Source organism: Talpa europaea, assembly GCF_964194135.1.
Source record: "Talpa europaea genome assembly, chromosome: 1".
Classification (NCBI taxonomy): Eukaryota; Metazoa; Chordata; class Mammalia; order Eulipotyphla; family Talpidae; genus Talpa; species Talpa europaea.
The window spans coordinates 157,866,139-157,890,886 of NC_140073.1; the positions used below are offsets into that span (position 1 = coordinate 157,866,139).

Genomic DNA, 24,748 nt, shown 5'->3' on the forward strand with positions numbered 1-24,748 from the left:
GAGGCCGGGGTCCGGCGCCCAGAGGAGCGCGCGGGGCGCCGGCTGGGGGCGCGGCGCGGCCGCCCCGGGTCTCCCGAGCTCGGTGCCCGCGCGCGGGCGGAGCCGCGTGTCCCGGCGCCCGCAGCCCCGGCCCCGGCGCCGGCGCGGGGACCCGACCCCGGCCCCTGCGTCCTCCCCGGCCGGCCGCGCGCGGACTCGCCCCGCGCGTCCCGGGACAGCCGAGACGCGCTCGCCGGGCGCCCCGGGGGTCCCCGCGCGCCCCGCCCCGCCCGCCCCGCCCCGCGGGTCCCCGCGGCCCCGCGAGCCCGGCCGCCCTGCCGGGGCGCGGACACAGCGGGGCCCGGGCCGGGGCGCGGGGGCGCGGGGCCGGCTCCGCGGGGAGCTAAAACCGAAAGCGGCGCGCGGGGGGCGGGGGCCGCGGAGCCCGGCTCGTCCAGCCCCCGCCGCGGCGGCCAATCAGCGCCGCCTCCCCCGACAGCTATTTAGCCGCGCGCCGGCCCGAGGCTCCGGGAGAGTCGAGCCGCCTCCGCCGGCCCGGCCCGCGCCGCTGAAACCCGAGCCCGGCGCCCGGAGCGCGCCCGGCCCCGCGCCCCGCCCGCCCGCCCGCCCGCGCGCGCGGGCCATGGAGGAGGCGGCCAGCGCGCCCGCGTCCCCCGGGGACAGCCTGGGCACCAGCGAGGAGGAGCCCGAGCGGCCCCGGCGCGGCGGCCGGAAGCGGCGCGGCGGGAAGCGGCCGAGCGAGGACGGCAGCCCCGGGCCCGGCAAGCGCGGCCGCCGGGGCAGCCCGGGCGCGCCGTCCCTCGAGGAGCTGCAGAGCCAGCGCATCCTCGCCAACGTGCGCGAGCGCCAGCGCACCCAGTCGCTCAACGAGGCCTTCGCGGCGCTGCGCAAGATCATCCCCACGCTGCCCTCGGACAAGCTCAGCAAGATCCAGACGCTCAAGCTGGCCGCCAGGTACATAGACTTCCTCTGCCAGGTGCTGCAGAGCGACGAGATGGACAGTAAGGTGACCAGCTGCAGCTACGTGGCCCACGAGCGCCTCAGCTACGCCTTCTCCGTGTGGCGCATGGAGGGCGCGTGGTCCATGTCCGCCTCCCACTAGCGCCCGCCGGACGCCCCGGTAGGTGTCGGCGCCCGCGGGGGCGGGGCGGGGCGGGGGGCTCGTCGGTTCCCCGCGCGCGCGGTGCCCGCGGGGCGCCCGGACCAGGTGCCCCGGCCCCGCGACGCCTGCTCGGCCGCGCGTCCCGCTCCCGGCGCGGGGTCCGGGGTCCGTGGGCCGCGGGCCGGGGGCGGAGGGCGGCGGCGGCCGGGCGGGACCCGCTGCGCTCCCTGCGCCCGGAGCCGCCGAGCCGGCCGGGCGGGCCGGGCTTTCGCTTTCCCCGCTGGGCGCGCGGCGCGCTCCGCTCGCCCCTCGCCGCCCGGCCCGAGGCGCTGCCGCGGCGGGGTGCAGGGGCGCGGGGCCGCGGCGGGGTGCAGGGGCGCGGCGCGGGGCAGGGGCGCGGCGCGGTGCAGGGGCGCGGGGCCGCGGCGGGGTGCAGGGGCGCGGGGCGCCGAGGAGGGGCTCGAGGACGCGGCCCTGCGCAGGCGGCTCCGCCCGGGACCCGCGAAGCCCGAGCGCCCGACGCCCTCGCCCAGGACCGGGGCGCCGCGGCCGGGACTCCCCGGCTGCGGGGAGGCAGGTGGAGGGCCCGGGCGCGGAACCGCGGGGCGCACCCCGGCGCCTGCGGGTCTGGGCCGGGCTCCGCGCCGCTCCCGCCGGGTCGGGGCTGGGAGGAGGTTGCGGGACGGGGCGGCGGGGCCGGCGGGTCTGGTTTCCCCCGCGGCGGCGCCTGAGCCTCCCGGCCGGCCGGGCCGGGTCCCCTGGAAGGCGCGGGCGGCCGTGCGAGGCTCCGGGCGGCATCTCTGCGGAAGACCCCGGGTGCCGGCGGGGCGCGGTATGGGGGGCAGAGGTGGCTTAAGAATCCTTCCTCTCGGTGGGATGTAGTTTCCCGCCCGGCCTGCAGCGTGTCCGCGAGCCTCGGCCTCACACAGAAGGAATTTAGATGAACCAGGCGCTGCGCCCCTTCTCCCCAAGGGTCTGTGTCGCCTTCCTGGGGGCCCGCGGCGCCCGCCCGGCCGCGCCAGCCTCCCCCGGCGCAGGTGCACTCGAGGTTTTGATTTTTATTTTCTAGTTGTCGTTTCTGTGCCCCCGAAAACCCTTCTGATGCGACGGCGCCCTGAGACGATGATCGCGCCGTAGGGTTTTAAAAAGAATGTTCAGCAGCGAACAGCTTATGGGACCTTCTCCTGTCTTTGTCAAAAACAGATGGAAAGTGTCTCCATCACATATTTCTCTGGGCAAGAGAGTGGGGCTGGCCGGGCGCGCCTGCTGCAGAGGTGGGGCGCGTCCACTCTGGGTGTTCGCTGCTGATCCTGAGCGTCCACTAGTTAACTCCTTGACCCGAGCTGACAGCCCATCTGGAGCCCGGCCCCCAGGGCGAGAGTCCCCTTCCAGCAAACATGCCCGTAGCAGCTTATTTCACGAAAACGTCACCAGAAGTGACGGCTGAGCCTGTCCTCCAGAAAATTATTGAAAGCAGAAGCCAGGAGATGCCCGCCTCCGTGCCGGAATCTAGGAGGATCATTTAAAACTCACTGAAAAATAATCACGCTCCTAAAACCTAGAGAATCACACACAGGGAAGGATTATAGAAAAATAAAAGGTTGCTGAAAAATAAGAGGCAGAAAATGACAAAATGCATGAAAGAGTTTGTGGAGGAAACGGTCCGTGCGGCGTTGGGGGGTGCGGGCTGGGCTGAGCCGGGGGCCGCGTCCTGCTCTTCGTGTCCGGGGGTCACCGCTGAGCCGGGACAGCCACGTCCCCCCGCAGAGCCGCCCCTCGCTGCGGCCGAGAAGGGGAGCGGGGACGTCTCTGCTGTGACCCCGGGCAGAACTCGGTTCCCCTCACGGGGCAGGGTGGGCGAGGCCTTCCGTGTTCTTCCGGCTCCCGTCCCTGCAGCCGCCAGGAGCCCGACGTGACCGTATTGATTTGATTTCTGAAAATACCGCTGAGGGATTTGTTGCTTATTGGTGACTTTTAAAAGAAGCGTCGGTTCTGTCTCTCAGCCGGGAACTTCCAGATAGGCCCAAGTTGTCTGTGTCTGGCATGTCTAACGTGACCTTTTTTCACACACGGGAACACGGTGTCCAGAGAAGCAGCAGCACGATGCAGCCGACGCACCCTCGGCGCGGGCCCCCTGGGTGCGGCTGGGCTGCTGTTTACGTGACTGTCTTCTCTGGCCTGGTGTGCGGAACCACAGACAGCCCATGAATCAGGTGTTTCTGTGCGCTCAGCAGGTTCAGCTCATCGAAAACTCTCGAAGCAGTTTCTGGGGTCCTCGCTAGGTGAGGCAGGGACGGCGGCCTCCGAGCCCCAACTTCCAGGCTCTCCTAGTTCTCGCGGTGGCCAAGGAAATCTTCTTCCCGACTTCCGCAAAGCCTGCCGAGATTCGCAGTAGCTTCTCATCCTCAGCAAGCTCCTGTTTTTCCTGAGGACTTTCGGTTTCTCTGGAGAACAGAGCGGGCCTCACAGCCCGACCGGGGGAGCGTTCCCGTGTGCACAACGGGAGCTGGTCCCCAAAGGACGTCGTTCCGGTGGAGAACGGCGTCTGAGCGTGGCCGAGGAGGGACACCGACCGAGGGTGGACGCTCGCTTGGAGAATGAGTATGTCCTTCCGGAGCGCCCACAAGGAGAGCCGGGGATCCAGCCGGCCCCGTTAGCCGGGTCCTGGGCTCCCGGGGAGGTCTCTCTCCCCTCTGGCCGGGCGGCCGGGGTCCCCAGCCTCGCTGGCGGCCGTCAGGGCCCCCGGGGACTTGTATATCCCCCGTGCTTTATCACGGTTTTCCGAGCGTGATTTTCAGACGAGTCTTGAGCCTGAAGGAACTGAGTTTTCAGCGCCGTGTGTCTGTCCCGGGCAGAGGCACCGGTGCCAGACCCTTTCTGCCGGCCTGGCAGCGAGATCGTAAAGTAAACTCTCCGTGAGCGGAGCTCTGTAACCCGTGCGCTTGGTTTAAATTCAGGCTTTAAAAAAACAAATATTTTAATAAGCCAATTTTAAAGGCTGAACTTTTATGACACTTTCTGAGCTTAGTATTTATACTAATCTATTCTCACTGGTGTCTTTCAAAGCCCTGCGAGCGCTCGCTGGAATGTCTGTTTATGTTTGTGTCTTTCCCTGGGAAAGGATAAATGCGCTGTAAAAAGCAAACCAAATACGAAACTCGCCACTAGCAAGGAGTTCGGGAACCAGGCAATAAAATTCAGAAGAGATGAGTAAGTTATTTAGCCAAGAAACAGAAAGCCAGATCGCGGAAATGGAATCTGGGAGAAAGACGTGGCGGCAAAAGCCATTCCGAGGTGAAGCTGCCCCAACAAATTGCTTAATTTGAAAGACGTGTGAGTGCACGCGCGTGATAACACTGTGTGCAACCCCACACACGCGCGCACACACGCACACAAGCGAGTGTGTTGAGTTGAGCAAAACGTTACCCTGAAAAGCGAGTGAGGAACATAAAGGAATCTCTGTTGGTTTTCACAACTTCTGGATAAATCAAGAGAATCCTCTCAAAACTGGAACTTTAAAAGATATCCTACAAGATTTTGAATTTTTCTACATTCAAATAAACAAAGTGTATGAGGAACTGTTTTGTCTGATCGCAGAGTAATAAACCCCAAACGCGCTTTGATCAAAATCCCGGTTTTCTTCCCGCTGCCTCTGTGTCTCGGCGCTTTTCGCGTGCGGGGAAGCCGGCGCGTTTCCAGCAGAGAATGAAGGCGAAGTCAGTCATTCCTTATACTCCTTCCACGAAGAGCCCTCCCGGCACTCAGCGGGGGGCACGGATCGGCACTTGCTGCTCTGCTGATAAAACATTTTCCAAGAAATTGTGGGAAATGTTTACTGGAAGCTGACGCAAGAGCTGCTTTTAAAATGGCCTCTGGGAGTCCGCCTGCAGCACACACGCAGCGCTCGGGCCCCTGGCTTAGGAAGTCAGCCGCGGGGAAGCGGAGCTCGCGCTGCGGCATCGGGGACGCGCGCCTTGAAGAGGGGAGAGGGGAATGGAGGGGCGCGGGGGTGCAGGGGCCGGGAGGGAGCCCTCAAAGCCTAAACTGAGTCATGGTTATTTCAAATCAATATTGATTTCTCCTGGGCACAGACTTTGCCTCTCGCTTCGCTGGGCAGCCTCGGGACGCCACGGCGCTGTGCTGACACGCCTTCACTTGGTGTTTGTCTTGGAGTGAGAACGGGTGACACGGACGCTCTGATTTCTCGCTGACGTGAACTCGGGGCGATGGGCTTTCTTCACCGAGCGCCGCGGGGGCTGGCTGAGAAGGCGAGTCAGGCCCTGGAAGCGTCAGCGCGTCCTTCGTGCTGCCCCGAGAGACTGTGGCGTTAACTGAAACTGGGGGTGTTGTGAGCCAGACAGGTGTCACGTGTTCCCACGTCGCGTCACCTCGCCCCAGCTCGGGCTCCGAACAGGTGTGCGGTGGCAGGCGGGGCGGACCCGCAGAGGCGGGGGGCGGGGGCCGTCTCCCGCGGGGCGCGTCCCTCCCGTCTGACAGGTATTGGCGGTCGCGACCCCCCAACATCTCCCCAGAGCTGTGCTTGTGCTTCTCAGGCTCTGAGGGCAGATGCCTTTAACGTGGGCAAATCCCTCCTTTCTTCGAATTTCTGCACAGTGAAAGGTGGGACAGGGCTGGGCCCGAGAGCTTCCAGTTGGCAAACTCCGTTCCTCTGGAAAGTGCACCTGTCCTTCAGCTCATGTTCATGCTTCAAAAAGTAGCCGCAGCCCCTTTGGGTGGGGGCTGTGGGGCCGCGGCCCGCTGCCCGCTCGGCCCTCCCTCTTGCTGCTTCATCTGGTGGAACGTTCGCGCCTGCTTTTCTGAGCGAGCAGAGCTGCTGTGTGACCGCGGGAAGATTTTGGCAAAACTTTGATTTGTATTAACCCTTGGCGGTGACCAGTGCCCCCGCCCGGCCTGGGGTCCTGGCTGCCCACGTTCCTCACGTGGGGCCCCAGCAGGGTGCCGGCCGGGAGCCTCACTTGCGGGGTCCCTCTGGAGCGGACACGGGCTTCAGCCGCCCCTGCCCTCGGTCTGCAGACGCGCCCCAGCCTACCCGGGGGCCCGGAGGCACCTGTCAGACCCCAGAGGCCGCAGGGGCCCTGGCAGATAAGCAGGCTCCCCACGGGAGACATGGCCAGGCCCACCCCGACTCTGCGGCCGGGGTCTCTGCTCTGATTTAGCCCCTCCCCACCCCAGCCCAAGGCCGTGGGGCCCCTCCGGGCCCAGGCAGACACAACCCCTTTCCCTGCGGCCTCAGTGCTGTGAGATGGGGTGGGCAGGGCTGTGGCCCTTTGGGCCTGGGGGTAAAAGTGTCTGCTCGCTGGCTGTGCCCCCGGGAGGCCCCAGGGGAATGGCAGGCCCTGGCTGGCTGCAGGGTCAGCGAGAGCGGCCTCCACCCTGGTGACTGCCCGAGAGCGTGTGGACTGAGCCCCACCGTCCTTGGACGCGGTGATGGGCACGTGGCGCTGTCGGCGGGGCAGCATCCAGCCGCTGACGTGGCATCGGAGGGGTGGTGGTGTTCCCTCTCCGGTGGAGCCTGGCATGTCTGGGCTCGAGCCCCCCGCGCCGGCTGGTGTGCTCACACTCAGGCCCCCGACGCCCTCCCGGGGCTCAGCCTGAGGGATGGTCCAGGCAGCCCCGTCCGACCCTGGTGTTCCCCTGTCTAGCGGCCTTTCTACCCCGGCCCCCACCCCGCCCGCACCCCCGTGCTCCCCTCTCTGGAGCTGCGATCGATGAGTCTTACGCGAAGCCCGTGTCCGTTGTCCTCTTTCGTGAAGCCACGAAGGATTAACAAGCGCGCGTGGGTGCCCATCACACAGCCCCACTGCGGTTCACGCCCGCGGAGCCCCCGCGCCGAGGGCTCCGGGTGTCCCGGAGTCTGAGCCCCGGGAGCAGGTGCTGCCCAGACGCCCCCACCTGTGCGCTGGGGCGCCTCCCCGGGCCGGCGGGTGATGGGGACACAGCGCCCGGAGGACCCGTGACGTGGCGGGCGTGCTGACTTTCTGCGGGGCGCCCCGGCCGCCGCCCGCTGCTGAGAGCTGGCCCAGGGCTGCTGCTGGTGGGGCAGGTGCCCAGGTGGCCCCCCTGCGCCGGGGCGGTCGTCTGAGGGGGGCAGGGGCAGCCCTGCCCTGCTGGGTTCAGTTCCCAAGCCCTGTGAGGCTGTTTGGGGCCAGAGATTTTCCTTTAATTGAATAACGAGCCAAAGGTGGGGCTCTGGAGTCGTCAGCGCGCATCTCGGTGCGGCCATCGCGCGTGTCCGTCTTGTATTCTTTTCAAAACAGGTGATTTCACAGCGTTCCAGCACCAGACGCCCCCACCCCCACACCCACCCCGCGCCGCAGGGACAAGGGTGGCGGCTTCAGGGACGTCAGAGTGGGACAGACCACGAGAGGTGGGCGGGAGGGCCACTGGGGGCCAGGCCTGGAGGAGGAACAGGGGACTCGCAGCTCTGGGCCGGCCCGGCTGCCGGCTGCCCGCTGCCTCCCCAGAGAAAAGGCCCCTTGGTGAGAGGCCAGCCGGGCGCCTCCAAACCCTCTAACGTCCAGGCCCTGGACGCCTCCACTGCGCTGCCCCCAGATGGCTCAGCCTGCCAGGGGCACCACGGCGGCGCAGGTAGCCAGAGGGGAGGAGCCTGCTGGTCACCTGGGCCTCAGGGCCAGAGACGGGGGGGCAGGTCACCTGGGGGGGCAGGGGTGGGGGCGTGGGGTGTCACTGGCCAGGGCTGCTCAGCACCCCCCGTGGCATGGAGGGGCCCTCCCTGGAGCATGGGGGTGGGGCAGGAGAAAGCTGCTGGCCGCCCCACCCTGGCTTCCCCGGAGCGTCCAGGCTGGACGAGCCCTGGAGCCGGTCACGGAGGACCCCACCAGAGATGCCGGCGGTGGTGTCTCAGCGAGAGCCCAGCTCGTTCGGGAGGCACCTGGCTCCTCCCAGATCTCCCAGCTGGAGCAGTGACCCTGCCATCCAGTGCTGTCCAGTGCCACCAAGGCCTCAGCGCATGTACCCACGGCCCCAGGGGCAGCCACGCCAGCCCACCTGTCAGGCCTGGGAGGACACAGAGCAGCCTCGCCTTGCTGGAGAAGCCAGTGCCCATGTGGTCCGTGCGTCCAGCGCCCTGTCCCGCAGCTGCAGGGCTCTGTAGAGGGCGCCGTGCCTGGTGCTTGCTCAGGGGACCCCCCGCCCTCCTGGCCCGTCCCCTGGAGGGTGTCACTGTGGAGGCTCTCACAGCCCATGCTCCTGGCAACCGGCTTGGACTGTCCACTCTGAAAGCTACAGCCAGTATCACTTAACGCCAGTTACCTAATTTCACTTTCCTGCCCAGGAAGGGTAGCGCGGAGACACTGCCTCCGGGTCCCTCCGCCACGTGACGCGGATGGCACCTGACCCGGGACGCGCCATGGGGGCCGTGCGTCAGCAGCGTCCACCCGGGCTCACCATGTGGGATGTGTCTGCTTCCAGGATACATCACGGGCAGCTCTCCCCTTGCTGGACTTCTCCGGCACGGTGTTTTCTAAGTTTGGGGAAACTCGAACTCGGTGGAAACCCGTGCAGGACTCTGCCGGGCTGGTCCCGCTGCCCCACGTCCCAAGGGCCCACCTGCCGGCGGGACGCTGCAGGGGGACCTCGAGGCTGGAGTGGCCTCTTCTGCTCCGTCCTCCGGCTCTGCGTGGCCTCGGGCAGCGGTAGCCACGCCGGGACTCAGTTGCCCTCTCTGTACCGCAGGGCGGAGCAGCCCTCTGGCCATGGAAGTTCCAAGAAGCAGCGTGACCCGCCAGGCCCTCCTCCTGGAGCCCGGAGGACGAAACCAGGTGTTCAAACAAAACCTGTCCGTTCGCGTTTAGGCAGCGCTGTACAAATAGCCGGCAGGTGCAGCCGCAGAACTGCCCCGAGCGGTGGACACAGCAGGTGCTGGCCAGGCTGGGAGCGGGCTTTGCTCCAGGGGGCACAGGTCTGCGCCTGAGCCAGCACGGAGGGGCCTGGCAGAGCTGGTGCTGGGCTAACGCGCCGGGCGCAACAGCCGGGCAGCACGGAGACCCTGCTGCGGCCAGTGTCCAGACGAGGCGTGGCCAGAAGCACGGCCTCCCTGGCGGGGCGGGGCGGGGCGGGGCGGGGCGGGGCGGGGTGCCTGGGGTGCGGGTTCTGCTTGGGGCGATGACGGTTCTGGAGCTGGAGCGTGGCGTTTGCACAGCCCTGCGGTGGCCGCACGCCCGGCTCCACTGCTCTGTCCACTTCCAAATGGCCGTGAGCTGCATATTCTGTTACGGGCGCTTTACCAGTGAAACAGCCGCGGCCCTGTGACCGGGCCCCGGGCCTGAGTGGCCGCGGCCGGGGACGGAGGGCTAAGCCCGCTTCCCGCTGTCCAGCACAGCGCCCAGTCTGCCCGCGTGGGTCCGTCGGGCTGTGCCTTCCTGCGGAAAGCACTTTCCCTCCGAAACCCACGTCTCGATGCGCTCGCCCGGCCTCGGCGGTCAGCACGCTTCTGTGTCCGGCGCCCCTCTGGAAGCCTCTCCAGAAGCTGAGTTCTCAGCCCTTGGGGACGGGAGGGGTGGCCTCCAGGTTCCGCACAGCCATGGGCACCGCTGACCAGAGTGGGGAGCGTTTCTATATCTGGGGGAGACATCCCAGAACCCATGGCATCCGGCACCTGGGCTTGTTGCTCTCAGACCTGGCCGGTGGCTGGTTCGCAGGCTCAGAGACCCTCAAAGGGCTGCCGCCCCCCAGGGCCGCTGCCCCTCCCCGCAGAGAAGACGGCCTGGTGCTGCCCAGAGGGGCGTGCAGGGCCAGGGCGTTGAGGTTCAGGGCCCCCGGGGCAGCTTCTCTCCTTTGCTCTTTCTCTCTCCCCACCCAGTCTGCTGGCCCTCTGCCTGCGTATGTCGGGGGACCCACCCCGTTGGGTCCCAGCGGGAGATGTCCCTCTGGGTCTCCACTCCTGCCCTCGGGGAGCCAGCAAAGGCTGGGCCTGCAGCCATCTGTCCCGACCCTCGGCACAGGCAGGAGGGCTGGGGAGACCCGGGGGCTCACCAGGAGGGTGGGCGGCGGCTGCTGGCACGGGGGCCCCTCGGGGGTCCTCTGCCCCAGGGAGGAAGGGGAGAGGCGACAGAGCCCGGAGCCTCTGCGTGAGGGGCCAGGCGGAGGGAGCCCGGCGGGCGGCCCCCTTGGTGTGTGTGGCTGGACGGGAGCCGCTCCTGCAAGGAGCCTGCGCCCCCAGCCTCACCCAGAGCCACGGCTGCCCCCGCTGCCCCCCCTGCATCTTGTCCCTGGCGTTCCTGCCGCCGCTCTCCCCGGCACCTGTGCTCGGAGCAGCTGAACGGGGCGGGTGTGTGCCCCCAGCGCTGTGTGCCCAGGATGCTGACCCCTGGACGGGGCAGGTGGAGGGGCCTTCAGACCCACCCAGAGCCCAGCCTACCAGTGCCCTGGCCCTCCCCCTTAGGGCTCACCTGGTGAATCCCCAGATGGGTTGATTGGGCCCACCCGGGTCCCCTGGCTCACCCAGCAGGAGAGCCATAACGTGCGGACCCAGGGTGGGGCGTGGCCAGCCGGTCCCCCGTGGCCCCCTCCTGCCTCTCATTGGGCAGCTGGTCCGCCAGGGACATGGGCTCCGTCTCTTGAGTGACCCCCCAGGCTCACGGGGCTCCTCTGCCAGAAAGCCAGGCCCACCGACGCCGTCAGCACACGTCTCAGGAGGTATTTTAGTGGCTCGATATTCTTCCCACCCCAGAGCCTCGGACACCGCGGAGCAAAGGACAGTCGTCCAGGACAGAGCGGGACAGAGAGGCCCAGTGGGAAGTCAGGGAGAAGGCCCAGCTAGATGCTGGGCTGGGGCCAGGGCCGGCAGGGGCCAGCGCTGGGTGAGGGGCGCCTCAGCATCTCCGGCGCTGGGAAGGTGGGGGCCCTTGCGGCTCTGAAGTGGGAAGACACATTATCTCAACTTTCTCGAGATTTCCAGAATGACGAGACCCTCTGGGCGGGCGGCTCCACGCCCAGACCTATGCTGGCACACGGGGGTTGCCGAGCAGCCGGAGTCGTGGGGGCACGCGGCTTGTGGGTACTGGGTGTGCGGCGGGGTGGCCCGGGGCCTGCGGGGCGCCCAGAGGTGAGGCGGCCGAGCCAGCGTCTCCAGACCCGGACGTCCTTCCCTGCTTGTGCACGCCCGTCCCTGCCCCGCAAGCGTCGTGAATCGCCGTGGAGAAAACACTGGGGGCGGAGGGTCCCTGCAGGGCCGGGGAGGGGACAGCAAGCCGCCCGCCCCACCGCTCAAAGCAGGGGCCAGCCCGGGCCAGACGCCCCGCACCGCCCCCCACGCACATGCGCTGCCGCCGTGGCCGAGAAAGGCGCCCCGACGCCGTGCTCCCTTCTGCTGCAGCCCCGGGCCGCCCGCTCCCTCGGCCTCTGCTCAGAGCAGCTGACCGGGGCGGGCGTGTGCCCCCAGCAATGCGTGCCCGGGACGCCGACCCCGCCTGGACGGGGCGGGTGGCGGGGCCTGTGGGTTCAGGCCATTTGGCCCATTCTTCCAGGCACGCTGGCCCCCAAGACCCGGCCGGCTGCGGGGACGGTCCCCCCTCCTGCCTCCCTGCGACGCCCGCCTCGCGGGTTGCCTTGTCTGCGGGCGGCGGGCTCGCGGCATGAACCGCTTCGGCCTGGGGAGAAGGCGCCGGCTCAGCTCCTGTGCCCGCCCCTGGGTCGTACACACGGTCCCCAGCGTCCCAGACCCAGGGCGCCAGCCCCGGCTCCGGCGAGAATGTTCTGGCAGGAGGTGCCCGTGGGTGTCGCTCCCGGGCTGGGCGGGGCCTGCGGACCCGCTGTGGGCCGAGGCTGCGGCCAGGAGCTCCTCTGCTCCTCCTGGGGCCGGCGCCCCCCGCAGAGCCCCAAAGCCACTCCCAATTCGCGCCGGGCCTGTCTCCATTCTCGCGGCCCAGGGATGCGTCCCGCTGGCCAAGCCTGGACACGCGCCAGATGACCACATCCCTTCTGGAAGGATGACTGAAGCGTCTCAGCTTCCATCACGCCCCGCGACCCTGCTTCGGGGGCCTGTTCCGGGGCCACTGGGAGCGGCCGGCTGGTGCCGGTCACAGCCCGAGCCCTGGATGCCTTTGGCTGCAGAGACAGAGAAACCAAGAGGCTGGCAGCTGGCGAGCCCCTGCCGGGGCCCCCCGAAAAGCCGGTGTCCACTGGACACGGGTGACTCAGGCCATGGCGCTGTCTCTGGCTGCGCAAATAAACAAAGCAGGAAGCCGGACTGGACGGGCGGAGGCCCAGCCCAGGGCGCTCGGCAGGGGGCGCGCAGGCGGGGGTGGGGGAGGCCAGGCAGGGGCCTGGGGCGCGGCAGGGCAGAGGCTCTGGGTCGTGGGCACCGGGCGGGCAGGCCTTGGCGTGTCCACAGACGGGGCCAGGATGTACCTTCCCTGGGGCCTCCTTCCCCCAGGCCCACGCGCCCCCGGGGTCCCACGTGGCCCCTCCCCCGTGGGCCTGGGGAGTCCAGCACATGCTGTGCTCTGTACCCCATGCCCTCAGGGGGCCTGTTGGGGGGACAGGCTCATATTAGCCAACTTCTCCCGACTCCTTGCCCCGAGGGAGGGTCCTCAGGGCGCCCACCCTTGGACCTTCTGCACAGCCCAGGACGTGAAGCGTGTAGGGGGAGACGGCTCTGGGAGGCCCTCAGATCTGGGGGAGCATTTGGGGTGGCTCCGTGGACTGACCCCCACAATCCCCGCTGGTCTGAGGGTGTCCCCTCTCCCCTTCAGCCTGATGTGAGGTCAGACGACCGGCCACAGAGGCCCCAGGGAGGCTGCAGAGGCCAGCTCGAAGCCCTCTCTGGCCGGCGAGGAGAGCGGCGGTGAGGTGGCGCCTCCTTGCGTCCCCTGGGGGGGCTGAGGGCGGGCGGCTCAGCGCGGGGTGAACCGTCAGCAGTGGGCTGTGCTGGCCGCGCTGGCCGTCCATCCCCCACTGCCGGTGCCTGGAAGGCCTCTGTGGACCAGGGCCAGCTCCTGCGGTGGGGACAGTGGCCGCTGACGCTGGGGACCTGACGCCCAGCGCTGGGGCAGCATCCAGGGCAGTCCCCGGAGAGAGCACCGGCCGGCTCTCCCCGGCTCCTCCTGGAGCCCTGCCCGTAGCTGGGGGCCACCTGGCCAGCGCACTGCGCAGGGCCGCCACCCGCCCTCTATTTCCTTGCAGTCAGGGTTCAGCCGGCCCACCCAGAAATGCCCCCCCAGGAGGCCAGCCCCCGCCCGCACACGGGCCCAGGGGCAGGGGTTCTGTGGTGTCCAGGCTGCTGGCCGGGGCCCCTTTCCTGCTGTGGTATTAGGGTTCCTCTTGACCAGGCCCCTCCCGGCGTTTAGCACGTGAAGGAGCCCCCATCTTGGCGCCCCCACGCGGCGCCCCCGCTGGCCACTGCCCCGCAGCTGACCAACGGCGTCCAGCTGTCGCGTTCCGGCCGCCCGCCGGCCAGCAGGAGCCGGGGCCTCTCCCGCCTCTTCCTAAAGGTTAATGATTTTAATTCATTGTGTAAAATTGAGCCTGCGCTTTCTGAGATAACTTAAGAGTCAGAGCAACACTGAGGGGAAGCGCTTATGCCCTGCCCACCCCGTGCACCCCACGCCGACGCCTCCCCACCCCCCCGCACTCCCATGCCCCCGACCCCCCCACCCTGCCCCCGCACCCCCCACGCCCCCCACACCCCCACCCTTCCGAGCCCCCCGCCCCCTGCGGACCCCACTCCGTGCACCCCAACCCCCAAGCCCCCACGCACCCCCACACACCCCCACGCACCCCGCCCTCACACGCACTCTGCCCCTGCGCACCCCGCCCCCCGCCGGCAAACCTCAAGGGACGTGGACACCGCACCAGGAGGCGCTCCCAGGCCCGAGGGGTCACGGTCCTGGGGGGTGGACGGCACGGCAGCCCCGTGGGCTTCTCTGAGGAGAACCAAATGGAACCGGGTCTGCGAGGTCCAGGTCAGCGGGGATGGGCCCTGGGCCTCGCCCCAGGTGGCCGGGTCAGCAGGGGTGATGGAGCCGGGAGGAGGAGGTGAGAGCTGTGGCCGGCTCTGCCACTCACCTCTGTCCCCACCCCCTCGGAGCCGTGCTGAGTCACATGCCAGGGACGGGGGGGGGGGGGGGGGGGGGCGGGGGGGCAGGAGCCCCAACCCCCACATGAGCCGGTAAGGGAGGTTCTGGGACATCTCAGCTCCAAACGCCGGGTCACAAGCTGGTGCTGGGGCCTGCCGCCTCCCCGCTGGCCGCCACACCGCTGGCTGGGGTGTCCCCGCCCTCTGAACGGGGCCCGTGACTCCTCCGGCGATGTTCGGGCCCAGCGCCCCATGTCCTGAGGTCCCAGGAGCCACGAGGAGGCGGGTGCTCGGTCTCAGCGCCCCTGTGCAGGAAGCGGCCTCACAGGCCCCTGGCGCCCCGGTTCTGAGACCCTCGTGGTTTACTAGGTCGACAAAGTGGATCCCTAATTTGCTTTAAGAACTTGGCTTTCACGACGAGGTGGTTGTCGCTGCGGCATGCGCCTCGGCAGGCCGTGCTCTGGGGCGCAGAGCAGCCAGTGCAGCCGCTGCCGCGCCCGTCTCGCAAAGGGGAGCGGCGGCCGCGAGGCCCGCGGGGACAGTGCCTGCCCGCGCCCCGCGTCCCGGCCGCGCCCGCCCAGCCCATCCCGCCCAGCCGCCAGTGGTGCCCGGGCAGAGACAGGATCCTGGCCCTTCGCAGCCTCCTGAAGCGCCCGCGGGGCCTCCGCACTCGGGGTGGCTCCCGGAGCCCTTGTGTGCAGGGGGCTGGGCTCCCGTGACCCCGGGGTGACCCCAGCCCAGTCTGGGGCCCGGGTCCTGCTGGGAGCGACTCGCTCTCGCCTAGCGCGGGGATGGGTCCAAGAGCTGGACGTCCAGAGACAGGAGCCAAGAAAAGCCGCGAGCGCCAGCCCCTGGCCGGGGTCACGGGAAGGCCGGAGCTGGCCAGACGTGCTCTGATGTCAGCCGCTTGGCCGGTTTCTGGGGGTCACGGGTCCCCGTGCCTCTCTCCCGTCCCCCAGTACCCGAAACATAAATAAATAGACGGAACGGTGACCTCACAGGTCCTTGGCAGTGACCCCGGAGCCGCGCAGCTCGGCCCCGAGGGGACGTCCACGCGGGAAGGTTTGGATGCAGTTGAGGGAAGAGAAGCCCTGGGCGAGGGCGGCGGAGCCGGGGCTCCTGTCCAGGGGCTGCGGGCAGGGCGGGGCCGGCGGGGCCTGCGCAGAGGCCTCCGGGGCCCAGGCAGAGACACCTCGCTGCTGAGAATTTCGAAACTGGGGAGAGTGAGGCCTGGAGGGACTGAGACGGGCGGCCGGGCCCCGGGGTGCGGTGGTGGCCGCTCTGGTCAGGGAGACGGGCGCTCGGGGGGGCAGCGTCTGCGGGGAGGGGGGATGTGAGTCTCTTCCACCGTCTCCCCGCCCACGTCTTGCTTCCGTGACTTCCCTGGCCCTGAGCAAGGCTCTGGGTTTCTGGGCTCCTCTCTGCGGTGTTTACCTCTTGGGGCCCCCAGGGGCCGGGAGAACACCGGGCGTTCGAGGGACCTTGTGCTGGCCTGAGGGCCGGGCTGGGCCAGACCCCTCGCCGAAGGCCCCGCGTTGTCCCCGCGCAGCCCTCTGGCCGTAGCGCGCGCCTCTGGCTCCTCGGCCACGTGAGTCCTTTTAAAATCCTCTGCTGGTTCCGGGCCCTGAGCTCCCCGCGCCCGGCCGACGCCGACGCCAAAAAGACAAGGAGAGAGAAACAGGGAGAAGGGACGGGACTGGGGGTGGGGGGGAGGCAGGAGGCAGCCCCTTGCCGTCCTCTGTCCTCTGTCCTCGCGGCCTTGACAGGAACTGGGGCGGAGGCCGCGGGGTGCTGGGCGGCGCACAGTGTCCCTAGAGGCCTGGCCCGGAGGAGCTCTGAGCACACCGGGCCCCGTGGGCACCCAGCAGGCCTTGGATGGCGGCTGCCCCCAGGGCGGGCAGCCCTGGGCAGGAGGCCCCAAGGGGGCTGGGGCTGACGAGCGGCAGGCCCAGCAGCATCCGGGTCCGGCCCAGCCTAACCAGACGCTAGCCTGGACGGGCGGCCCCAGTGGGGTCAGGGGCGGTCTGGAGAATCAGGGGAGCCGTGACCCCAGCAAAGCTCAGGCAGCAGAGATGCAGGGTGTTCAGGCGCCTCCCACTGCCACAGCCTCCCAAACAGGCCGACCCTGACCCTGACCCTAACCCTACCCTTGGCCCTGAGGCCTACCCTTCAGTGTCTGCCTCCAGACCCCCGCCTCGACCTAGCGCTGATCCTAACCCCTAACACATGACCCCTAATCCCAATAGCTGGCCCTGACCCTGACCCCTAGCCTTAGCCCTGGCCCCTAACCTTGACCCTGACCCCTGGCCCCTAACCCTACCTCCCCCACCCTCAGTGGCAGGATTGACTTTCCGAGGAGAAGCAAGGTGTCCACCGCCCCGCAGGACAGCCGCAGCAGCCCCAGCAGACGTGAGAGGCCCGTCCACCTGGCCGTGGGGCTCACTCCAGGGCAGCAGGCCTTCCGCAGGGCCCGGCCCTCGGGCAGGGACCCCGCATTCTGCCCGCCACAGCAGGCTGTGAAGTGTGGGGTCCAGGGCACATGCCCTGGGAGCCACTCAGCGCATGTGGCCAGCTCTGCCCACCCACACCCTCCCTGGAGCGGGGCATGGGGCCGCCTGTGCCAGCCTCCCCGCCCCCAGCGCTCTGCCCGCTGTACGTGTGCCTGGCGGCCATGAGCCTGTCAGCTTACCTCGAGGCCTCTCGCCCTCCGCGCCCCACACTGGATGCCTGCTGTGCTCCCGGCGCCCAGCGGCTGGGTGGAGACGCGGCCCGGCCGTGCTGCGTGTTGGACGGCCCCGTGAAAAGCCTTGCTGGGGCTGTGCAGCCCCTGGGGTGCCCGGCTCGAGCCCCGCTCCTGGGCCGCGTAGCCAGGACCAGGCCGCTCTGCCCAGCCTGAGAGCCCAGTGAGTCTGCAGCCGAGGGGGGTCCTGCCGTCACGGAGCCTCGATGCTTGGTTCTCTGCTGGACGCTGGGCGGAAACATCTGGAACCACACTGCTTCTCCCCGGACTCTGGGTCTGCCCGGGCCCTGCCCTTCCTGGACGGGCTCTGCTCCCCAGTCCCTAACCCTGCCCCAGCCCCAGGGCCTCAGGGAGGGCCTCCGGGCTCAGATGCTTCTCCCTCCCTGCAGCCCAGCGCCGGGGCCATGATCACAAGCTTGGCTCTCGCCGCGGGCTGGGGAGTCCCTGTCTGACCGGCAGCCCTTCTGGGAGACCCGGGCCCCCTGTGCCTCAGCTGCAGGGCGCGCCCAGGTGCAAGGACCGCTCTCCCCAGGTCCCTCCCGGCAGGTCTAGGCGGTAGCGGGCGGGACAGCCCCACCCCACAAGGGCAGGCCGCTGGGGGCCTGGGGGAGCAGAGCTGGGGCCGGCCCAGGGCCCCGCCTCCCTGATGCGGCTCCCATGGGCTGCAGCGCCGGCGCCCCCAGGCGTGTGACCAGCCTCCAGCGGAGGCGCCTGAGGGGTGCGTCTCTGAGCTGTCCCGGAGCTGCTACCCTGCAGGGAGGTGCGCTGCGCGGAGACGCGGGGCTCAGCGTAACGTGGGGGCTGCTCCTCCGTCCTTCCACGGTCCCCGAGGCGCACACACACCCGCCCCGGCTCTCGTGGCGCTCACACCACGCACCTGCTGAGCCATTCTGGCCCGTGGCCCTGTGGAGCCAGCCTGCCCGCCCGCCTGTGCCGGTCACGGCCTCTCCTGTCCTGCTGCCCAGAGCCGGGGCCAGCGCCAGCCCTGAGTGGGCGCTGCCTGGTTTCCGAATGTGCCTCGTTTCCCGGCGGAGACCCCCAATCTTCGTGGGCTGACCCGCCCACCCCAAGCTTAAGTTCCTGGGTGCAGAGCTTGGGCCTTGTTGCTGCGCCCATGGGTGGTCAGCAGGCCCCCAGCATGCATAGGAGTGGGGGGTCTGCACTGCCTGGAGGTGCTTCCTCCCCCGGGCCCCAGCGCTGTGGCACTTCCAGACATGCCCAAGGCGCTGGTGCTCGGAGCCCCGGCTCCTGCTGTGGGGGCAGGGGGTGGCGCGCGGGGGGCTCCCTGTGACACGTGGGGTGGGGGGTATGTGGGGCTCCCCGTGACGCGTGGGTTCCGCGTCCCTCTTGGGTGGACAGAGTCTGTGCCGGCGCATTTCACCAGAGAAAGACTCGGCGGGTGGGTGCAGCTTTGGCTGTTTCTGGTTTTCCTGGGGTCGGTCTTGGGGACGCAGCACTGACAGCACTGGGGTCACGGTCGGAGCAGGTGTCTGGGCTCGGGCTGGCACCCCAGTCCCACTGCTGAGGGAAGTCCTCTCAGGGAGGCGCCCCACACTTTGCAGGGTGAGCCCCATCCAAGCCTGCGGCTGTGCGGCGGCGGGTCTGGGCTGCGCCCGCTGGAGCCGGGGTCTGTGGAGGCCAGGGCGCCTGCTGCACCGCTCCCAGCCTGTGGGGGCCTCCTGCTCCGCCCCAGCATGCCCGCTCTGCGCGCCTGCCTTCCCGAGGTCCCGGGACATCTGGGCCCAGGGCGCTGCCCCCCCAGCCCATGGGCCCACCCCGGCTGGCTCCAAAGAGCAGCTCCCAGGATGCCAGGCCCTCGAGCGCCCGCTGTCTCCCTGCTGCCTCGGCAGTCACAGCTCCCAGGAGCCCCCCACCTCCCCCGCAGGCGCCCTCCGCTGCCCGGGGCCACCCACCGCGCCCACCTGGGGCTCCGAGGAGCTCTCCAGACCATCCAGAGCGTGTGTCTGGAAGGAAGACAGCCCTCCCCAGAGGGCGCCAGGGCCACCCCCGGGCCTTGCCTGGGAGACCAGCTCAGGCCGGGGAGTCCCCGAGCCTCATGCCTGGGGCGGTCACTCTGCGGCGGCGTGACACGTGGAAGCCCGGCCGGGGGCCTGCAGGGCTTCTCTCTGCTCCTAGAATCCAGAAGTTTCTCTGCTGCGCCTCGGGCCCAGTCTCGTCTCCCTGCCCAGACGCCGGCGTCCCCTGGGCATCTGACAGCTGGGCTCTGCCTGGAGGGTGGGGACAGGCCCTCCTGGCCTCCGAGCCCGGCCCCTGGCGCGTCCTGGGCGGCCGGCCTCAGTGGGACGGTTTCTGGGGACCGTCCTCCCGGGGGCCTCGGGGTCGCACACTGGTCGCACGTCTGCGTCCGGCCTTTGTGTCCTCCCAGGCGCCCCCTGCTCGCCGGCCTCCCCCCACGTGCGCCGGCCTTACCCCCACCAGGCCGAGACCCCCCGGCCCCGGCCCGCCGCTGGCTGTCGCTCAGAGCCGCGGGGCGTGTGACGGGAGAGCATGGGTTGGTTCTGACCCCGCTGACCCTGCACCCTGAGTCGTGAGGGCCGGTGCTGGACGATGCTGCGGGGCCTGGCGGTGGTGGGGGTGCGGCCCGCCGGGCAGAGGACAGCCCTTGGCCTCCCCCTGCGCTGGCTCCCCTGCCCCACCCTGTGCCCTGGGCCTGTGTGAGGTGTGATGGGGGGCAGTGGTGGGTGGGCCCCCTTTCAGCGAAGCAAAGTTTCGGGTGTCCCATGGGAACGGAGGCTCCCCCACTTTTCATGGGAGAGGGCAGAGGGGTTGAGGCAAGGCCGGGGCCTCATGCCTGGGGTCCTGGCCTCGCGAACCTCGCCTCCCCGATCCAGTTCCCACTCGGAGCTCAGAGGGATGCGTGTGTGAGCGTGCGTGTGTGTGTGTGTGCGTGTGAGTGTGCGCGCCCACACTCACCTACTTCCGACTAGAGGAGACTGCAGCTGAGCTCACCTCCCGCGCCCACCCCCGCTGTGGCCGCAGCGTCTGCCTGCAGGATGGCGTGCGGCTGCCCAGCCGTGTCCGCGTTGTGGGGGTCGCAGACGGGCTGCTTCTCCCTCCGGGTTGTGCTCGTTCACTCGGGGCTGTTTCAACTGCGGCAGCGTCCTGGCTCCCAGCGCAGGGCTCAGCCACACTGGGAGACGGAGGCTGGAGGGAGGGAGGCTGCAGGGAGGCTGGCGGGAGGCCGGAGGGTGGTGGTGATGGTGAGTGGTGGGCGGCGGCGGGCGGGTGGCAGGAGGCGAGGAAGGGCTGAGCAGGTGGGCGGAGGCGAGGAAGGGCTGAGCGGGGGGGCGGCAGGAGGCGAGGAAGGGCTGAGCGGGGGGGCGGCAGGAGGCGAGGAAGGGCTGAGTGGACGGCAGGAGGCGAGGAAGGGCTGAGCGGGCGGCAGGAGGCGAGGAAGGGCTGAGCGGGCGGCAGGAGGCGAGGAAGGGCTGAGCGGGCGGGCGGAGGCGAGGAGGGGCTGAGAGGGGGGCGGGCGGAGGCGAGGAAGGGCTGAGCAGGCGGGCGGAGGCGAGGAAGGGCTGAGCGGGCGGGCGGAGGTGAGGAAGGGCTGAGTGGGCGGGCGGCAGGAGGCGAGGAAGGGCTGAGCGGGCGGCAGGAGGCGAGGAAGGGCTGAGTGGGCGGGTGGGCGGAGGCGAGGAAGGGCTGAGTGGGCGTGCGGCAGGAGGCGAGGAAGGGCTGAGCTGGCGGCAGGAGGCGAGGAAGGGCTGAGTGGGGGGGCGGCAGGAGGCGAGGAAGGGCTGAGTGGACGGCAGGAGGCGAGGAAGGGCTGAGCGGGCGGCAGGAGGCGAGGAAGGGCTGAGCGGGCGGCAGGAGGCGAGGAAGGGCTGAGCGGGCGGGCGGAGGCGAGGAGGGGCTGAGAGGGGGGCGGGCGGAGGCGAGGAAGGGCTGAGCGGGCGGGCGGAGGCGAGGAAGGGCTGAGCGGGCGGGCGGAGGTGAGGAAGGGCTGAGTGGGCGGGTGGCAGGAGGCGAGGAAGGGCTGAGCGGGCGGCAGGAGGCGAGGAAGGGCTGAGTGGGCGGGTGGGCGGAGGTGAGGAAGGGCTGAGTGGGCGGGCGGCAGGAGGCGAGGAAGGGCTGAGCGGGCGGCAGGAGGCGAGGAAGGGCTGAGCTGGCGGCAGGAGGCGAGGAAGGGCTGAGCGGGCGGCAGGAGGCGAGGAAGGGCTGAGCGGGCGGCAGGAGGCGAGGAAGGGCTGAGCGGGCGGGCGGAGGTGAGGAAGGGCTGAGTGGGCGGGCGGCAGGAGGCGAGGAAGGGCTGGGCGGGCGGCAGGAGGCGAGGAAGGGCTGAGTGGGCGGGTGGGCGGAGGTGAGGAAGGGCTGAGTGGGCGGGCGGCAGGAGGCGAGGAAGGGCTGGGCGGGCGGCAGGAGGCGAGGAAGGGCTGAGTGGGCGGGTGGGCGGAGGTGAGGAAGGGCTGAGTGGGCGGGCGGCAGGAGGCGAGGAAGGGCTGGGCGGGCGGCAGGAGGCGAGGAAGGGCTGAGTGGGCGGGTGGGCGGAGGTGAGGAAGGGCTGAGTGGGCGGGTGGGCGGAGGTGAGGAAGGGCTGAGCGGGCGGGCGGAGGTGAGGAAGGGCTGAGTGGGCGGGCGGCAGGAGGCGAGGAAGGGCTGGGCGGGCGGCAGGAGGCGAGGAAGGGCTGAGCGGACGCCGGGCCGGGCACCGGCAGATCTTGTAGAGGCGCCCGCGCTCAGCCTGCTTGTGTCCCTTTCTGGAGAACCTGCCTCCGCGCCTGCCTCCCGGGTGGGCGCGCGGGCCGGGCGTGGAAGGAGACTCCCCTCCTGCAGCTGGCGCGCTGGCCGGCGGGGGCCGGCGGGGGCCCTTCCCAGCGGGGGCTGCTGCGCGGGCGCGGCCTCGGGAGGCGGCGGGCCCAGGTGTTTTCCACGGTGCCGGGAAGGCGCAGCCCCAGAGCGGCGGCCGGGCGGCCAGGAGGCCCGGCGCGGCCTGGTCAGGAGCAGCGAGCCCGCGCTGGCTCCGGCCGCGAGGCGGGGCCCCTGAGCGGCGGCGGAGGGGCGCGGGCACCCGGCTCGGGTGGGTGATGCCGCGTGTCCCCTGGCGGGGCCGGGGCGGCTCCTCCATCAAACTGCTGTAATTGCTTCCTCCCGCGAGGAAGGCTTCCATTCAGTCCGCTCTGGCTGCCCCTATTGATTATCTAATTACGACCACATTCTGCAGCGGAGCGGCCTTGACCCTCTGCCCAGGGCCACTTAAAAAGGCTTACGTATTTGGAGTGCTCTGGGCTCAGGAAAGGGAAAAAGTGTGGTGCGTGTGGGGTGTGTGGTGTGTGCGGGGGTGTGTGTGGCGTGTGATGTATGTGTGGAGTGTGTGGGGTGTGATGTGTGGGGGGGGTGTTGTGGAGTGTGGGGGGTGTGATGTGTGTTGTGGAGTGTGTGGGGTGTGTGTGGAGTGTGTGGTGTGTGGCGTGTGTGTGTGGAGTGTGTGGGGTGTGTGTGGAGTGTGTGGTGTGTGGCGTGTGTGGGCTGTGTGGTGTGTGTGGCATGTGGAGTGTGTGGGGTGTGTGGTGTGTGGAGTGTGGGGTGTGTGTGGCGTGTGGTGTGTGTGTGGGGGGTGTTGTGGAGTGTGTGTGGAGTGTGTGGGGTGTGTGTGGAGTGTGGGGGGTGTGATGTGTGTGTGGTGTGTGTGGAGTGTGTGTGGTGTGTGTGTGGGCTGTGATGTGTGTGTGCGGGTCTTGTCCTCTGCTGACCGCTGTCTGGACCCGCCAGGCCTGCAGGGGTCCCTGAGGAGCGGGCTCCCGGACAAGTGGGGGTGTGGGGGCGCCGAGGGAGCGGGGGGCCCCGGCGGGGTGCCGTGGGGGACGCTGTGTTCCGGGCCGGGGGCCTGTCCGGCGCCTGCCCCGCGCCCCCTGGCGCCCCGGGCTGAAGCCACCCCGTCCCCCGCAGCTCCCTGGCCGCCGGCCTTGCGGGGCGGGGGGGCCGCCTCATCGGTCAGTCCCGCAGGTGCAGGAGGCAGGTGCGGGGGGGGGGGGCGGGCAGCGTCCAGCACCTGCAGCCCCCAGCAGCCGTGGCCACGTCCGCCGCCTGGGCTGGTGGGGCCGCGCTCGCCTCTGGCCCCGACCGCACCCTGTTCCCCGCGGTCTGGAGGGGGCCCCCCCGGGGCCCTCAAGTGGCCGCCCCGGGGTCCTCCGCGCCCGCCGGCCTGTCTTCCTGGGGGGGGGCTGCAGCGGGCGCCCTGCTGGGCTCTGGTCCGGGCCGCGCCGCCGAGCCTGCTGCTCGGGTGTCGGGTGCGGGGTGTCGGACATTGGGGTGTTGGGATGCTGGCGTGCCAGACGTTGGGGTGTCAGGTGTTGGGGTGTCAGTTATCAGGCATTGGGGTGTCAGGGTCTGTCACCCACACGGCAGAGCAAGGGGCCACCTGGAGGCCGCGGGCCTTTGGCCACAGCTTCCTGTGGACTGTGCCCCCCCAGCGCGCTGGTGGGGCTCCCGCTGTGCCGGCCAGTGAGTGTGGTCAGCCCCGGGGTCGCCCCGAACCCTTCACCCCACACCCCGGCGGGCCTCAGCACTGGCTGTGTGACGCCCCCGGCTGCCGGGGCTCGAGCAAGGGCCACCCGCGGAGACATGGGGCACCTCTCGCTCCATCAGCTCCGGCTCTCGCGGGGTCCTCCCTGCAGCCCGGCCGCCGCCCTGGCCCTGCACCCCGCGCCCCCCGCCCCCCAGGGGTCAGGCCCTGGCGGCCACCTGGGGATGAGGGGGCGGGGAGGGGCTTTGGGGGGCGGGGGGCAGGGTGCCCTGGGCCGGACCAGCTCCCCGGGGACTGCGCTGGCGGGGGCCCTGTGCGGTTCTGGGGGCGCGGGAGCGGGCACGGGTCGGGGCGCCGGCTCCGGGGCCGCAGCCCCTCACGCTGTTCTGCTCATCTTCCAGCTGCCCGGCGAGGGCCGGCGGACCCGGGACGGACGCAGCTGCTGGTGACGGACCCTGAGCACCTCGAGGAGGCGGGACGGCGGCCCGGCCCAGGCCTCGGCGCCCCCCACGCCTGCATCTCCCGGGTCGGGGGGCCGCTCATTCTCCGGGGAACCTCCAGATTCGGGACACGCCTCCCGGGGCTGGCGTCGGGCTTGTACTTCCCGCAAGTGCCTTTTTAATGTATATTTTTTTAATAAAACAGAAACGCGCCCCTCACGTGCTGTCCGAGCCGGACCAGGGCGGCCGCCGCCGTGACCCGCGGCCGGACCCGCGCCCGCCCCCGCCTCCCCGGCCTGCCCGGCCTGCCCGCGCTGCTGCCCGTCTGCTCTGCTGAGGTGGCCCTGGCGAGCCGTGGCGCGGGAACAAGGAAGGCCCCTCCCCGGCTCGCTGCCCCTTGCTCGCTGCCCCTGCTCACAGCCGCGCGGCCCCAGGCCCGGCCGGAAGGACCCGCTTCCCTCCACGGGGGCAGGAGGACGGGAGATGCTTGTTCCTGGTCACAGAACCTTCCAGACTCACCAGCGCGCAATGAGGTCCTAGGGCCCGGGCACCGGTCCCCACACCTTGGCCGGGATGCCCCCTCCCATGTCCAGCCGCGCTGTCCGGGGCATCTTAGCCGCTGGCCGCTCTGCCCAGCCTGCCCCACCGCCTCCCGCCGGGTGGACCAACCAGCTTGCCAGGGGGGCCGATCGCGTCACACCTTCCTGCTTCTGCCAACGGTGGCAGCTGGGCCAGGCGCCCTGTGCCGACCTGGGCTACTGTCCACCCCGGCCTGGTGCCCACGGCCGCAGGCGAGGGTGGGCACCATATGGGCAGGTGCCAGGCCTGGCTCGGAGCCCCAGCAGAGCCTGCGTCAAGCAGCGTGGGGCAGTCTGCGCCGGGCATGGGGGAGCCGGAGCCCCTGCCCACCTGCGGCCCTGCCCAT

The 24,748-nt window shown here is 70.0% G+C and overlaps 1 protein-coding gene across 1 annotated transcript; it reads left to right on the forward strand.

Moving 5' to 3' along the window:
- Positions 1-622: 622 nt before the first annotated feature.
- TWIST2 (twist family bHLH transcription factor 2) lies at positions 623-23,984 on the forward strand (the record flags this gene model as incomplete). The annotated part of the gene is made up of 2 exons (XM_084242464.1): positions 623-1,120; positions 23,785-23,984. The coding sequence occupies one exon, from the start codon at positions 623-625 to the stop codon at positions 1,100-1,102; it is 480 nt and encodes a 159-aa protein (XP_084098590.1). The 3' UTR covers positions 1,103-1,120; positions 23,785-23,984.
- Between the last annotated feature and the right edge of the window lie 764 nt (positions 23,985-24,748).